At 41.9% G+C, this 16,329-nt stretch overlaps 2 protein-coding genes across 2 annotated transcripts in view; one reads left to right on the top strand and one right to left on the bottom strand.

Annotated features, from left to right (window-relative positions):
* fam118b (family with sequence similarity 118 member B) overlaps positions 1 to 6,758 on the bottom strand; it is a 50,724-nt gene extending 43,966 nt beyond the window's left edge. The window contains exon 1 of the mRNA XM_073029684.1: positions 6,681 to 6,758. The gene's annotated coding sequence lies outside the window, so the exon portion shown is untranslated. The remainder of the gene's footprint in view (positions 1 to 6,680) is intronic.
* A 109-nt stretch (positions 6,759 to 6,867) lies between these two features.
* The window catches only part of ilvbl (ilvB (bacterial acetolactate synthase)-like), a 79,499-nt gene continuing 70,037 nt past the window's right edge, over positions 6,868 to 16,329 (top strand). Inside the window, exons 1-3 of the mRNA XM_073029685.1 lie at positions 6,868 to 7,136; positions 8,499 to 8,700; positions 13,597 to 13,724. Coding sequence (XP_072885786.1) covers positions 7,020 to 7,136; positions 8,499 to 8,700; positions 13,597 to 13,724 — 447 coding nt within the window. The 5' untranslated portion in view covers positions 6,868 to 7,019. The remainder of the gene's footprint in view (positions 7,137 to 8,498; positions 8,701 to 13,596; positions 13,725 to 16,329) is intronic.

Raw genomic sequence — 16,329 nt, forward strand, 5'->3', positions numbered from 1 at the left:
CAACGCTTCACACTATCCACAACTCCACCAAACTTTGTCATCTGCAAACTTACTAACCTACACTTCTGCTTCCTCATACAAGTCTTTTATAAAAATCACAAAGAGCAGGGGTTCTAGAACAAGTCCCTGCATAACACCACAGGTCACCAACCACCAGGCAGAATACTTGCCATCTACAACAGGGATGGCCAACCTATGGCGCATTCAATGATCAGAAGTGGAGCATTACACCCCAGTGATAATAATAAAAAAGTAAGCCTACTCATGCAAGAAGTATTAACCAAAAACCGATTTGTAGAAAAATAAATCTATAACAGGAATTCAAGTAGCTTAGAGCTAGAAATAGGTTTTACTGAGAATAAATCTAAAACTTAGCAATTATTTTTAGTGATTTTATTATTTGGTGCACATCTTTTGGCAAATGTTATCTTGCTTCACATTAATCTGTTTTCAATAAAAAAAATGTTCAATGAGACAGTTTGTTCTGCAGTCGTTCCATAACTGTTCAATACACGTTTGATACTTGTTTGATCCTGAGGCGCCAGGCGTCTGCACCAGCGGTGTGTCGCAGGTTTTTGCTAGTCAGTTTACAATTGACACTCGTGCGCTATGGAGTTGTGCTTTGTCCATCCTTTGCAATTTTATACTTTTTTGAAAATTAGGCCTTCCTTTTACATTCAGTTACCCATCACTGTGCATAAGAAAATGAGCAAAAGAAAAGCAGAAAGTGATAGTAAGCATGAATTCAATGAACAGTGGGAAAATGAGTTCTCATTTATAGTGGGTCAGTCAGGAAAACCGTTGTAATTGTTTGTGAAAACACTTCCTCACATAATAGAAGACATGATCTTAATAGACACTATAAAACACAACATCAGACTGAAACAGAAGGAAAACTGAAGCTCGTGCTTGGGTCTGAGTTACGGAAAGAATATGTGATTAAGAAAAAGGAAGAAATCAAAAGAAGACAAAATATATTTGTTAAAAGTCTCGTTAAGGTAAGTAATATTTATCTTTTTTATATTAAATCAATATATCATGTAAAATGCTAAATATGTCTATATTAACATATTTTTATAAGAATTGAATGGGGGCACAAGAGTTGTATGGCGCATCTGAACTCGTGCGTGAAAAAATTGACGCATGGAATGTAAAAGGTTGGCCACACCTGATCTACAACCACCCTCTGCCTTCTGTGGGCAAGCCAATTCTGTATCCACACAGCCAAATTTTCCTGACTTCCATCCTGCTGATTTTCTGAATAAGCCTACCACAGGGAACCTTATCAAACGCCTTACTAAAATCCATATACACCACATCCATTGCTCTGCCTTCATCAGTGTGGTTTGTCACATCCTCAAAGAATTCAATCAGGCTTGTGAGGTATAACCTGCCCCTCACAAATCTATGCTGACTATTCCAAATTAGACTATGGTTCTCCAATGCTCGTAAACCCTGTTTCCAATAATTTGCCCACCACAAAAGACTCAGTGGTCTATAATTCCAAGATTATCCCTACTCCCTTTCTTGAAGAAAGGAATAACACTTGTCATCCTGCAATTATCCGGTGCTACTCCTGTAGCCAGTGAGTTCACAAAGATCATATCAAAGGGTGTGGAAATCTCTTCCCTCGCTTCCCGTAGTAACCTGGGGTATATCCCATCTGGCCCTGGGGACATCTATTTTAATGTTTTTCAAAAATTCCACAACATCCTCTTTCTTAATGCTGGCATTTTCTAGCATATTAATCCGTTCTATACTGTCCTCACAAACGTCAAGTTCCCTCTCATCAATGAATACTGAAGGACTTCCTCTACCTCCTCCAACTCCAGGCACAAGTTGCCTTTCCTATTCCTGATCCCTGTCCTACCCTCACTCTAGCCATCCCACTGTTCTTCACATTAGTTTGTGGAATCTTACAAGAAAGCATTCACAGACGGCTCCTAACTTACATTTAAAAGTGAAAATCACTGTTTCAATGGAAACCTTAGACAGAGATGCAATTGAGTTGCAGTCAGGAATGAAAGTGAGTACGAACAAAATTGCAACATCTAAACTGAAACCAGCCTGGGCAAACTGTTGTGGCAGGGGCTCACATACACCAAACAAATGCAGGTTGAAAGGTGAAACTTGCAGGAAATTGTTATGAACTGTAACGTCTTAGTAAATGAACCAGCAGCAATAGACTACACATGGAGTCTGGTTTTGATGCTAAAACCACTAGCTTTATTAGTAACTACTTATAATATAGTAACTTAACCAAGATAAACAAAAGTTAACAGGGTTATGTGTATATATATGTGTGTAAATACAACTCCCAAACTATATTGAGCTTGGGGGTGGGGGGGGGGGAACAAGGCTTAAAGTCTTGAGATAGTAAAGTAGGAAAGTTCAGTTATCCACAAAATAAATAATAGGAGAGAGATATTTGTAATCCAGGTTGTAACAAAGAGAAAAGGTAAGTACGAGATATTCCACAGGTTCCATGCTGGAAACGAGATCACAATCGCCATAGATCTCATTCATCGCCATTCCAAATCCACAGACGAATTATCATTGAAAGTGACCTGTCACAGGAATACCGTCTTCAAGTGATTTCCACACAACATACCCAGGCAAGGGTTAACACATAAGTGGTCTCCACAGGATATCCCAAAAAATCCACTCCTATGGATTATACGAGGTGACAGCCACACATTTGATGTGCACTGGATCGATAATCCTTGTGGGCATAGGAGAGTTCCAGACCCCAGCTGCAACAAGCTGAAGCTACTGGCTTTTCAGTTTCGTTCGCTCTCTCTTTCTCTCCTTCTGAAGGTCGCTCTCTCTCCCTCTGTATAAAAGCCTGAAGCAAACCATTTCAGTCTGTGGCTGACATCATACTCCTGCCTCACTTAGGCACTCCCTTAAAGTGACAGTCCACAGCAAACAAAACCTATGGGTTTGTAACAAAATGCAACAAAGTAGGAAACATACAAAGAGCACGTAGGGTAGACAAGAATAAATGTCGGGGAAGAGAAAAAGATAAAAGATAAAAAATCAAGTTGCAGTTTCAAAAAGAGCATGCTGTTGATGAAAAATCTGATAATGATGAGAGTGACACAGGACTGCATAGCCTTGAGATTGATAATGTGAAAACTAACAAGAGACAAACAAAATGGTTTACCCCAGAAGTGAATTAATTAAAATGGAATTAGACACTGGCTTGGCTGTTTCAGACATTCCACAAAATGAGTTTCATCAGCTTTTCAGAGATACTAAACTGAAGCCTGCTGATATCCAAATAAGAACTTATACTGGAAAAAACATAACTTCTGGTGTATTTCACTGTTGCATCCATAACAGTGAAATACAACCAGTAAGTCACATTGAGCTAGTATGTGGTAAAAACAGGAAGGCTTGCATTGTGGGGATATGATTGGCTGAGACAACTACAACTTGAATGGACATCCATCCCCCATTTGCATGCCACATCTCCTGCAATGAAACATCTGAAATCAAATTAAGAAAGGTACTGGATGATGCCACAGCAGTGTTCAAGGATGACATTGGAAAACTCAAACATACTCAAGGATAAAATAGTGTTAAATGAAAATGCCACACCAAGTTTTACAAAGCCAGTGAGCTAGATAGCATTGATGCAGAAGGAATTCTTTCCAAACTTGAGTGGAACCCATGGGTAACACCAGTGGTCCTAGTAGCCAAGAAGAATGGGTTTGTCAGGATCTGTGGTGATTTTAAGGGCACCATCAGCCCAGGAGTAAAAGTAGATCAATACCCTCTGTCCAGGATAGAGGATATCTTTGCAAATCCTTGTGGAGGAAAATACTTCAGCAAAGTGGAATTAGCTGAGGCCTGCTTGGAGATGGAAGAAGAGTCCAAAGTGTTTCTTCATCATAAACACTCACAAAGGGTTTAATTGCTATAATTGGCTTATTTTTTTAATAGCATCTGCACCCACACTCTTGCAGAAAGCTATGGAGCAGATGCTGCAAGGCTGTCCAGGTACTCAGTGTCACTTGGATGACATCATTGTTACCAGTAAGGATAGCAAGGAACATCTCCAAAATCTCAAGATTCTGGGCTCAGAGCATGATACAAGAAGTGAGAATTCTTTAAACCAAGCATCACTTACTGTGGTCACACCATTGACGCACAACTTTTACTTAAGTGTGATGAGAAAATTCAAGTAGTGGTGGACGCCCCAAGGCCAACGGACATGTCACAGTTGCAGTCATTTTTAGGATCTGTCAATTATTATAACAAGTTCCTGCCAAATGTGGCTAATGTGCTCCACCCCTTGAACTCATGACTACAGATTGAGATGAAATGGCAATGAAAAAGCAATGCAAAGTGACTTTCAAAAATGGTGACGTCAGACACCGTACTAACACATTATGATTCACATTATCCAGTGAAGTTTGCATATGATGCCTTGCCTTCTGGTATAAGTGCAGTCATGTTACATGTTATGCGTGATAGAAGTGAATGCCCCATAGCCTTTTGCATCATGCTCCCTGACTGCTGCAGAGAAAAGTTAAGCACAGATTGACAGAGATGCCTTGAGCCTGGCTTGGGGTGTAAAATGTTTCAACCAGTACTTGTATGGGAGAGAGTTTACCCTTGTAACTGACCATCATCCACTAGTGTCCATTTTCAATCCACAGAAGGGTGTTCCACTAGCAGCAGCAGCCCAAATGCAGAGATGGGCTCTGTTTCTTGGAAGACACAATTAGCAGACTGAATTTAAGAAGATGACTGATCATGGAAATGCTGATGGGTTGTCCCATTTACCCTTGGAAAGGGAAGTACTAGAGAAATTTATAAGGGATCATTCCACTTGATGTATTCTCCCTAATGCAAATTGAAAGTCTCTCAATTATAGCAGAGATGACCCAAAGGAAAACCAGAAAAGACCTCACAGTGTCTCAAGTCTACACGGCCACCCAAAGTGGTTGGATGGCACAACAAAAACTCCAAATTCCTCATTTTTACCAGTACCGAGATGAACTTGCCCTTGTCAGAGGTTGCCTTATGTGGGGATTGAGAGTTATTGTATCATCCAAGCTAAGAGCTAAAGTGTTGGAGGAGCTACATGCCACTCATCTAGGCATGGTCAAAATGAAAGCATTGGCTTGAAGCTTTGTCCAGTGGTCTGGGATAGATCAGCAGATCAAGTAGCTTGCCATGCATTGTTCAGGATGCCAACACATCCAGAAGATGTCAGGACCAGTGCCTCTCCATCCCAGGGAATGGCCTGCATTGTCCGGGCAGAGGATTCATGTGGATTTTGCTGGACCATTCACGGGCACAAACATTTTGGTAGTAGCCGATGCAGCAACAAAGTGGTCAGAAGTGTCTCCAATAGCCTCCTGTACAGTCTCGCACACTGTTGATATGTTCTAGAATACCTAGACAGTGACAATGGACCACAATTTGCAGGGCGACAATTTCAGTCATTCCTGAAAATGAGTGAATAAGACATATTACATCTGCACCATACCACCCAGCTACAACGGCTTGGCAGAAAGGTTTGTCCAGAGTCTAAAGTACACACTGCGAGCAATGTCAGCAGAACACACTGCACTAGCACTAAACCAGAAGCTTGCCAGTTTCCTCCTTGCCTATCACAATGCAGCACACATTCACAACCAGCAACTCTCCAGATATGCTGTTCCTGGGTTGTCCTTTGTGTTCACAGTTGGATCTCCACAAACCCAATCTCAGACAAACAGCTGAGACTAATTGAAGTCTCCTCAAACAAGAAGGTTTGATATTTCACTCCTGGATAAGCAGCTCTGGAGAGGGACTACAAAGGTGATCAAAATTGGGTACTCGGAAAGATTAACGACAGAACTGGACCACTCTTCTAAACCGTGGAGATTCCTTCTGATTTCATTTGGAGTCTACACATCAACCAGTTGAGGAGAGCAAAGTCAATTGTCAGAGAAGAAAGTTGGCTACCGCCTCCTGCAGACCCTGAGTTACCTCCTACAATCAATGCCGAGGGGGCCTCAGAACCTGAGATTGTTTTCACAGCCGCAAGTCTAACCTGTCAAGCAGAAGAATCCCCCTTGTCGGGAAAGATGGTATCCCACAAAAGTAAGAAATCCTCCACAGTGATTAAATCTTTAGGTTTGAATGGGATTTTAAATTTACTATGCCGTGCATGTCTGTATATAGTTGTTGTAATATATAATATACTGTGTATATAGTTGAGATTCATTGTCTGTTGAGTTGAAACTTATAGCTTAGCAGGGAGGAGTGTTGTGTATTTAATATTTCACTAATAGTTTTTATATACAATAAATGGTTCTATAAGTGGTTTCCCGTGTCTTCTTTTGAATTAGTTTAATGTTTTGAAGTTACAAAACCTAACAGTAACTCTGATTCAACAAACTCGCCATGGCCGCAACGCTGTTGGAAGGATTTCCCTTAGTTTATAGGCTTGTGATTTCGACAATACCGATCTTTCTGACACGACTCGAAGCTGTTGCTCCACCGTCGCCTCAACGAGCCGCAGTTATGCGGGGAATTAACGACACCCAGACATGGACTCAGACTAAAATATCAACAGTCGCTGAAACTTTAACAAATACCCTCCACGAAATTGCACAGAAACTATAAAATCTAAAATTACCGCTCTAACCTAAACCTCGCCTGTGAGGCAACAAACCAACCTGTACTGACGACAGAAGGCTACTGCGCCGCCTCTCACAGCAGACAGATAACCAACAGAAAGTGACTGCACAGCAGGTGATTTGTCACACCCAATCAGTAAGCCCAGCAGCTCAGAAGCCGAACTGCCTCTCCACCGCCCGCTTGAAGCCCGCCTTCCCTTACCACTGATGGGACAAAACCGTCGGCAGTGCCCTTCTTATCTAGATCGTGATAGGTTATTGATGTCGTCGGTCGTCCTGGAAGGGTAGCGTCACTCGAACGAGAGGGCGACGCGGGCGGAAGTGAGAGAAGTGGGAACTTTGGAGCTTATTTTAACCCCCAACTCTCTGTCATCGATCATGGAGATTAATGGCGCCGCGGGATGTGCGCTATGCTGGAGCTTGGCGGCCGCCGTCATTAGTTTAGCAGTGTTCGCGGCTTGGAAACTGAGACTGATGCATCTGCTCTGGTACCGGGTAAGAGGAACAGGACGGCCCGGGGCCTCACTGGCAACAGACCAGACTCCGACAATCCAGATCGGAGGGCTCCTGTCAAGTTCCAAGTTTTTTGTCATCTGACTGTACTTGTATAAAACGAAACGGAACCACATTCCTCCGGACCACGGCGCACCAAAAAACATACGCAGCACCTTAAACAATATATTCCCACAAATAAGTTAATAAAATATATTTCAAAGTGCAGCACAGGTAGCCAGTAAAAAGCTCGCTGTCCTAATTACGAGACCTCGGTAGTGGCAGAGTATTCATTAGTCTCAGCCTGAGGGGCGAAGCGGTTACCCAGTCTGACAGTCCAAGTACTGATGTTCCTGTACCTCCTTCCCTGATGGTAGTAGGTCAAAGAGATTGTGGGATGGGTGGTAGGGATCCTCAACAGTATTACGGGCCCTTCGTCTACAGAGCTCCAGGTAAATCCCGATAGGGGGGAGGGAGACCCGGTGATCCTCTCGGCGGATTTTACTATCCTGTCTACAGCTTCCGTGCCTCACAACGATGCAGGACACTTTTGATGTTGTTGCTCCTGTAGAAAGTTGTTAGAATGGGAGTGGGGAGCCTTGCACCCTCAATCTTCGCAGTAAGTGTAGATGCTGCTGAGCTTTCTTGACTAATGAGGTGTTGTGGGTCCAAGTTAGATTGTCCATTATGCGCACACTAAGGAACTTCGTGCTCGCTCTTCACTCTCTCCACGGCAGAACCATTGATTTGCAGTGGAGAGTGGTCGACTGCGCCTTCCTGAGGTCCACAGTCATCTCTTTTGTTCATGTTGAGACTCCGGTGGAGACCTCAGGTGGAGGCTGCTGTCTCAGGACGGTGGGCCCTGCCCAAGACCCAGACCAGAGTGAACTATGTTTGTGCTGCAGGTCATGCCCTTGTCTTGCTCAGATGTTGCTGGGTCCTGCCTAAGAGTTAAAGGAATCTGATGGGAATGCCTCTGGAGTTGTGGGAAGAGTACTGGGTACTGTGCCCTTGATCAATGATAAAAGATGACACACTAGCTTCTCCTTCTGGGGAATGTCGTATGATTTATGTCTATTTTGTGTTCTGTGACTGAATTTAGGTACCGGTCATGCTGCTGTACCTGTGCCTCCTCATACCACATGACAATAGACTTGACTTGGAGAGGAGACCAGGTACTTTTCTGAGCCTTGACCTGTGATTCATCAGGCAGATGGGGAATCTGATTTTGGACTTGGTAGTTAGGGAGACCCTGTACTCTACATTTGTGCTTTATCTTAAACATTGCAAGTTAGTTTACTGCACAGTGAGATTTTTTTGATGTTTTTTTCTGATTTTACACATTGATTTTTTTTTTCTGGATAGGTGGAACCTATGAGCACCAGACATGGTGGTGAGATAGTTGCTGAGGTCTTGAAAGCTCATGGTGTGAAATACCTCTTCACATTGGTTGGTGGACATATATCACCTATTCTTGTGGCTTGTGAAAAGATCGGGATCCGTGTGGTAGACACCCGGCATGAAGCTACAGCTGTATTTGCTGCTGATTCTGTTGCTAGACTCTCAGGTACTTATTCAAGATAACTGTGAAATCACATTTAACCTTAACTTGCCTTTATGACCATTTTATAACCTTCCTTTACAAAGTCAAGATTATTTATATAAAAGCTTATTGTCCATTACACCACTGGCATTAGGGCAGCAGTGTCCAGGTGTTCATCACTGTCCGGTGTTCAGGGTTTCTTTCATCGTGCTGGTAGCTTCTTCTCGGTTTTCATTACTGTCAGCCATGCAAGCTCCGGGTGGAGACTCAGGAATACCATTACACACAGACAAAGAAGGATTCTTCATTGCTGGTTCCAGAACAGTTTTGTTTGACCAGTCAGGGTTAACGACCGTGAGCTGAACTGATACTTTTCAAAGTGCAGCACAGGTAAACAGTAAAAAGCTCACTGTCCTAATTACACAACCTCAGTGGTGGCAGAGTATTTATTAGGTTCAGAAGAGAAGAGAGGTGAAAAGGGCTGCAGTATTGATAGGATATTCCCCAGTCAGAGGAGCAGAGATGAGGTTCTGTGGGTGCGATAGAGACATCCGGACAGTATGTTGCCTCCCTGGTGCCAGGGTCAGGGATGTCTTGGATCGAGTCCATGGCATTCTCAAGGGCAAAGGTGAGCAGCCAGAAGTTTGGTACATAATGGCACCAATGACATAGGCAAGGCAAGGAGGTTCTGATGAGAGATTCTAGGGAGCCAGGTAGAAAGCTGAGAAACAGGACCTCCAGGGTAGTAATCTCTGGATTGCTGTCTGTGCCACATGCCAGTGAGGGTAAGAATAGGACGGTTTGGCAGGTGAACACGTGGCTGAGGAATTGGGACAGGGGTTCAGATTTATTGATCATTGAGAACTCTTCTGGGGAAAGTACGACCTGTACACCTGAAACAGAGCAGGTTCAATATCCTTGTGGGAAGGTTGGCTAGAGTTGTTCAGGAGAGTTTAAACTAATTTGGCAGGGAAATGGGAACTGGAGTGATGGTGCTGAAGATGAGGCAGTTGGTTTGCAAACAGAGGCAATGTGTAGTGAGGAGAGGCTGTTGATAGGGCAAGATTGCAGTCAACAGGATGAGTTGCAACATAAAAGGTGGACAAATCAAAAAGGGTGCCTACGGGCCAGGAGGTGATATATTTGAATGTGCTCAGCATATGGAATAAGGTAGATGAACTTGTAGCACAGTTGCAGATTGGCATGTATGATGCTGTAGGCGTCACTGAATCATGGCTGAAGGAAGATTATAGCTGGGAGCTTATACAAGGATACACTTTGTATCAAAAGGATAGGCAGGAAGGCCGAGGGGGCCGGTGTTGCTCTGTTGGTAAAAAATTAAATCAAATCATTAGAAAGAGGTGACATAGGGTCGGAAGGTGTTGAATCATTATGGGTAGAGCTAAGGAACTGTGAGGGTAAAAAGACTCTTGATGGGTGTTGTAAAAAGACCTCCAAGGATGCGGCCTACAAATTACAACGGGAGATAGAAAGTGCATGCCAAAAGGGCAATGTTACAATGGTCACGGGGGACTTCAATGTGCAGGTAGATTGGGAAAATCAGGTTGGTGCTGGATTCCAAGAGGGGGAATTTCTAGAGTGCCTACGAGATGGATTTTTAGAGCAGCTCATGGTTGAACCCATGAGGGATCAGCTATTCTGGATTGGGGGTTGTGCAATGAACCAGAATAGATTAGAAAGCTTAAGGTAAAATAACCCTTAAGGGCAAGTGATCATAATATGATCAAACTCACCCTGAAAGTTGAGAAGGAGAAGTTAAAGTCAGATGTATTAGTATTACAGTGAAGTAAAGGGAATTACAGAGGCATGAGAGAGGAGTTGGCCAGAATTGATTTTAAAAGAACACTGGCAGGGATGATGGCAGAGCAGCAATGGCTGAAATTTCTGGAAGCAATTCAGAAGGTACAGAATATATTCATCCCATAGAGGAAGAAGTATTCTAAAAGCAAGATGACTAACAAGAGAAATCAAAGCCAACTTAAAAGCCAAAGGGGGGGCATATAACAGAGCAAATATTAGTGGGAAGATAGAGGATTGGGAAGCTTTTAAAAAGCAACAGAGGGCAACTAATAAGTCTTTAAAAAGGTAAAGTTAGAATTCAAAAGTAAGCTAGTAAATAATAAAGAGGATACCAAAAGTTTCTTCAGATACATGAAGTATAAAAGAGAGGCAAGAGTGGCTGGAAAAAGATGCTGGAGAGGTAGTAATCAGGGACAAAGAAATGTCAGATGAACTGTGTATGTATTTTGTATCCATCTTCACTGAAAGACACCAGCGGTATGGTGGAAATTCCAGGTGTCAAGGGTCATGAAGTGTGTGAAGTAAGGTTCTTGAGAAACTGAGAGGTCTGAAGCTAGATAAGTCACCTGGACCAGATGATGTACACCCCAGGGTTCTGAAAGAGGTGGCTGAAGAGATTGTAGAGGCATTAGTAATGATCTTTCAAGAATCACTAGGTTTTGGCATGGTTCTGGAAGACTGGAAAATTGCAAATGTCATTCCACTCTTCAAGAAGGGAGAGGGGAAGAAGAAAGGAAATTATAGGCTAGTTTGACCTCAGTGGTTGGGGAGATGTTGGATCGATTATTAAGGATGAGCTGTCAGGATACTTGGAGGCACAGGATAAAATCGGCTGTAGTCAGCATTGTTTCCTCAAGGGAAAATCTTGCAAAGGAGAATCGGTTGATGTTCTGTACTTGGATTTTCAGAAGGCCTTTGACAAGGCGCCACACATGAGCTGCTTAGCAAGCTATGAGCCCATGGAGAGATTCTAGCATGGCTAAAGCAGTGTCTGATTGATAGGGGGCAAAGAGTGGGAATAAAGGGAGCCTTTTCTGGCTGACTGCCAGTGACCAGTAGTGCTGCACAGAGGTCTGTGCTGGGACCGATTCTTTTTACGTTATATGTCAATGATTTGGGTGATGGAATTGATGGCTTTGTTGCCAAGTTTACAGATGATACAATGATAGGTGAAGGGGCATGTAGTTTTGAGGAAGCAGAGAGGCTACAGAAGGACTTAGACTAGGACAATGGGCAAAGAACTGGCGGATGGAGCAAGGATGTAATGTTGAGACTTCGCAAAGTACTGGAGCGAGGCCTCACTTGGAGTATTGTGAGCAGTTTTGGGCCCTTTATCTTGGAAAGGATGTGCTGAAACACTGGAGAGGGTTCAAAGGAGCTTCACAAAAATGATTCCAGGATTTAATAAGTTGTCATGTGAAGAGCTTTTGATGGCTCTGGGCCTGTATTCACTAGAATTCAGAAGAATGAATGGTGACCTCATTGAAACCTATTGAATGATGAAAGTCCTTGTAAAGAGGATGTTTCCTATGGTGGGAGAGTCTAAGACCAGAGGACACAGCCTCACAATAGAGTGGCATCTTTTTAGATTGAAGATGATGAGAAATTTCTTTCGCCAGAGGGTGGTGAATCTGTGGAATTCTTTGCCACAGGCAGTTGTGGAGTCCAGGTCTTTATGTATATTTAAGGCAGAGGTTGATAGATTCTTGATTGGTCAGGGCACGAAGGGATGGGGGTGGGGGGGGGGGGGGCGCAGGAGGCAGGAGATTGGGGCTGAGAGGAAAATTGTATCAGCCATAATGAAATGGCGGAGCAGACTCAATGGACCAAATGGCCTAATTCTGTTCCTATATTTTATGGTCGTAACCCAGAGACAGCCAGTACTGGCATCTAGGTATTCTTGATGTTCTAATGAACCTGGAATTCATTTGCCTCCACTTGCTTGTTTAAAGGGTTTATCACTTAAAATAAGCATTAATCTCAACACCCATGCTTAAATATAATTCTACATGTTCTTTTTGGTTTCTGTTGAGGGAGAATGATTGCTCTGTATGTTAAAATTGAGACTTGGCATACTGTCCATTAAGTCAATCTTTCAACATGATTTCAACCCTAGTTAGTATACTTTTCCTGCTGGATCCTGGAAGAAATTTGGTGTTTTTTTTTATTGCATATACTAAAATCTAAATGTTGTAAACAAGCAGCAGTTCAGGCAGCAAGAAGATGTAAACAATTCAGGGCAAAAAAAACCCTCTATGCCAAAATGCATATATTTTTTAATGTAATCGCTGGGCTTGCTGAATGCTTCCAGCATTTTCTGTTTCTGTTTGCTGCCACTGAATTTTCATTTAATGATGCAATGCCACAATTATTGCTATTAATGCATTCATTTTAACTGGTGCTCTGCACCAGGGGATCTGGTCCTGAATAAAGATAGCTTATAAACTGAGCACAACATACCATGTGTTACAGGCTCAGATTTGTTTTATGAGGGCGTAATTTCTTGAAAATATTACAGGCCTCTTAGTTTGCTGTATCTTTGTTTGAAGACGACTTTGTTCCATAACCTCTGCACCTTGCATATCCAAGTATAGTTGAATATCTTGTAACTTGAAGCTATTCTTCAGTGAATAGAATGATCAGACTTGCTCAAGAGATAAAAGAGAATAAATTGGGGAAAAATATTCCTCGTAACTCCTGACTTTATTTTTCCCAGTTACACAATCTGAAGACCTGTAAAATTTACTTAGTGAATTGCAATTGACAGCAGCTGTTGTGTACCTTTTAGGTTAGACTCTGGCATTATCAGCTGTGTAGATCTTGTATAGTTCTTCCACTGTTCTGCTCACTCTTTAGTCTAAATAGTCTCACTGCTGTCTGCAATGCATATAACAGATCTGGCAATAATGCCTCTGACTGAAAAAAATAATTGGGCAGCACACCAATCACTCCCTAGATATGCCCCATGACCTGTAAAAAGAACAAACAGAAGTGCCCATAAACATGGGAGATGAAGTTAATGTCAGTGCCTGTGGGAGTCTGCTGTTGTTTGTGCTGTTCCAAAGGTGTCCAATAAAAAAATCTGTCTTTCTGTTTCAGGTTCAATTGGTGTTGCTGCTGTAACAGCTGGTCCTGGTTTAACAAACACTGTGACTGCAATTAAAAATGCCCAGATGGCAGAAACTCCGGTGCTGCTTATTGCAGGTGCAGCTGCAACGCTTCTGCAGGTGAACTGGATGTTTTTTGTTTTTTTTTTGTTATTAGTTTTTTTATACATTTTCTACATAGCTACAGATAAAAAAATACCCCGGATCAAAATGAAGAACATTGATACAGTGCAAAAATAAACATACAATAATAATATGATACAAAGAAAGATAATTGAGAAAGCACCCAAATTGAAGACATGTAAAATTAGTATCCTCCCCCAAGCCCCGTAACAAAAAAAAACTCTAGACTAACCACAACAAAATATAGAGAATATAAATCAGGACAATCAAACCCCCAAAACTGTAAATACACTTAGCAACAGAAGATATTAATGCCTACTACAAAAAAAAAAGGAGCTGAAAGCAAGGGACCGAAAAAAAACCTTAGTTAAGAGGAAGGTTATGAAAGTACTCAATAAAAGGTCCCCAGACCTTATGGAACTTTAAATCCGAATTAAGGACTGAATAATGAATTTTTTCAAGGTCTAAGCAGGCCATAATACCATTAAGCCATTGAGCATGTGTGGGCGGGGCAATATCTCTCCATCTAAGGAGGATTAAGCGTCTAGCCAGGAGAGAGGCAAAAGATAATATTCGACACTTAGTCGAACTCAGACGTAAATCTGTCTCACCCCAGAAACCGAACAAAGCAATTAAAGGGTTAGGTTCTAGGTGGTGATTCAGAATATACGATAACGTTATGAAGACATCTTTCCAAAATTTCTCCAAGCTAGGACAAAACCAGTACATATGAATGAGAGAGGCCTCGCCCCTTTTGCATTTATCACAAAGCGGACTGATGTTAGGGTAAAATCGAGATAATTTAGATTTAGACATATGGGCTCTATGAACAATCTTAAACTGTAAAAGGCAATGGCGAGCACAAAGAGAGGTTGAGTTAACCGATTTGAGAATTGAGTCCCAAGTCTCATCGGATAAGGAGGTATTTAAATCATGCTCCCATGCCATTTTAATTTTATCCACAGGGGCACGTCATAGGGCTGCTAATTTATCACGAATAAATGATATTAAACCTTTACCTAGTGGATTAATAGAAAGAAATAAGTCCATAACATTTTTCTCAGGCATTTCAGGGAAGTTAGGGATGAAAGGAGTAATAAAGTGTCTAATTTGGAGATATCTTAAAAAAATGAGCATTAGGCAGATTGAACTTAGCAGAGAGCTGTTGAAAAGAGGCGATGCGATTATCAATAAAAAGATCTTCAAAATGTCTAATGCCCTTCCTATACCAATCATGGAATGCTGAGTCATACGTAGTAGGTAAAAAAAGGTGATTATGTAAGATAGGGCTAGAAAAGGAAAAACCATGGAACCCATAAAATTTCCTAAACTGAGCCCATATATGCAAAGTGTGTCTGACAAGAGGATTAACTATTAATCTGGACAAACTACTAGGGAGTACAGAGCCGAGAAGTGCAGAGATAGATAATTCTTTAGTGGAGCTCAACTCCATTGCCACCCAGTTAGGGCACTCGGGTTGGCCATGGAAAAAAGACCAAAAGGTAGCACAACATATATTGGCTGCCCAATAATATAAACGAAAGTTAGGTAAAGCCATGCCACCCTCTTTTTTAGATTTTTAGAGATAAACTTTGTTAATTCTAGAGCGCTTATTCTTCCACAGATATGACAAAATGATAGAGTCTAAGGAATCAAAAAAAGATTTAGGAATAAAAATTGGGATTGATTGAAATAAATATAAAAGTTTAGGGAGAACATACATTTTAACAACATTAATACGACCTACCAAAGACATAGATAGAGGTGACCATTGTAACAGACTCTGTTTAATAGTATATGAAAGATTGGCAAAATTTTCACGAAAGAGATCTTTAAACTTCCTTGTGACTATAATCCCAAGATAAGTAAATTGATTGTGGACTACTTTAAAAGGGAGATCACGAAATGTTAATTCTTGTGCTTCTTTATTAATTGGGAAAAGTTCGCTCTTATGTAAATTAAGTTTATATCCAGAGAACTGGCTAAACTGGTCAAGAAGTGAAAACATTGGAGGTAAGGAGGTGAACTGGATGTTTAATTGTATATTTATGGCAAGCGGTGGATTTAGTGTCACCGGGATTTAGTGTTTCATGGATAGAACTTCAAACCATGGTAGTTGTTTTAAAGAAACACACACAAAATGCTGAACAGCTCCACGGTTTAGGCAGCACCTATGGAAATGAATAAACCGTCAATATTTCAGGCTGAAACCCTTTGTCAGGACTGGAAAGGAAGGGAGAAAGGATCAGAATAAGAAGTTTGGGAAAGAGGAAGGAGGACAAGCTAGACAGTGATAGGTGAAGCCAGGTGGATGGGGGAAGGGAGATGAAGAAAGAAGCTGGAAGGTGATGGGTGGAAAAGGTAAGGGGCTGGAAAAGAAGGAATCTGACAGAAGAGCAGAGTGGATTAAGGGAGAAAGGATGATATGCAGTTGAGGAGAAGGGAAGAGTTAAGCGGGCCGGAGTGGGGAATTGAAGAACAGGGAAGGAGAATAGGGGAAAACTTACCGCAAGTTGGAGAAATTGATGTTCATGCCACCAGGTTGGAGGCTGCCGAGGTGGAGTATAAGCTGTTACTTCTTGAACCTGAGAGTGGCCTCCTC

The sequence above is a fragment of the Hemitrygon akajei genome, chromosome 26 (genome assembly GCF_048418815.1).
Source record: "Hemitrygon akajei chromosome 26, sHemAka1.3, whole genome shotgun sequence".
NCBI classification, from domain to species: domain Eukaryota; kingdom Metazoa; phylum Chordata; class Chondrichthyes; order Myliobatiformes; family Dasyatidae; genus Hemitrygon; species Hemitrygon akajei.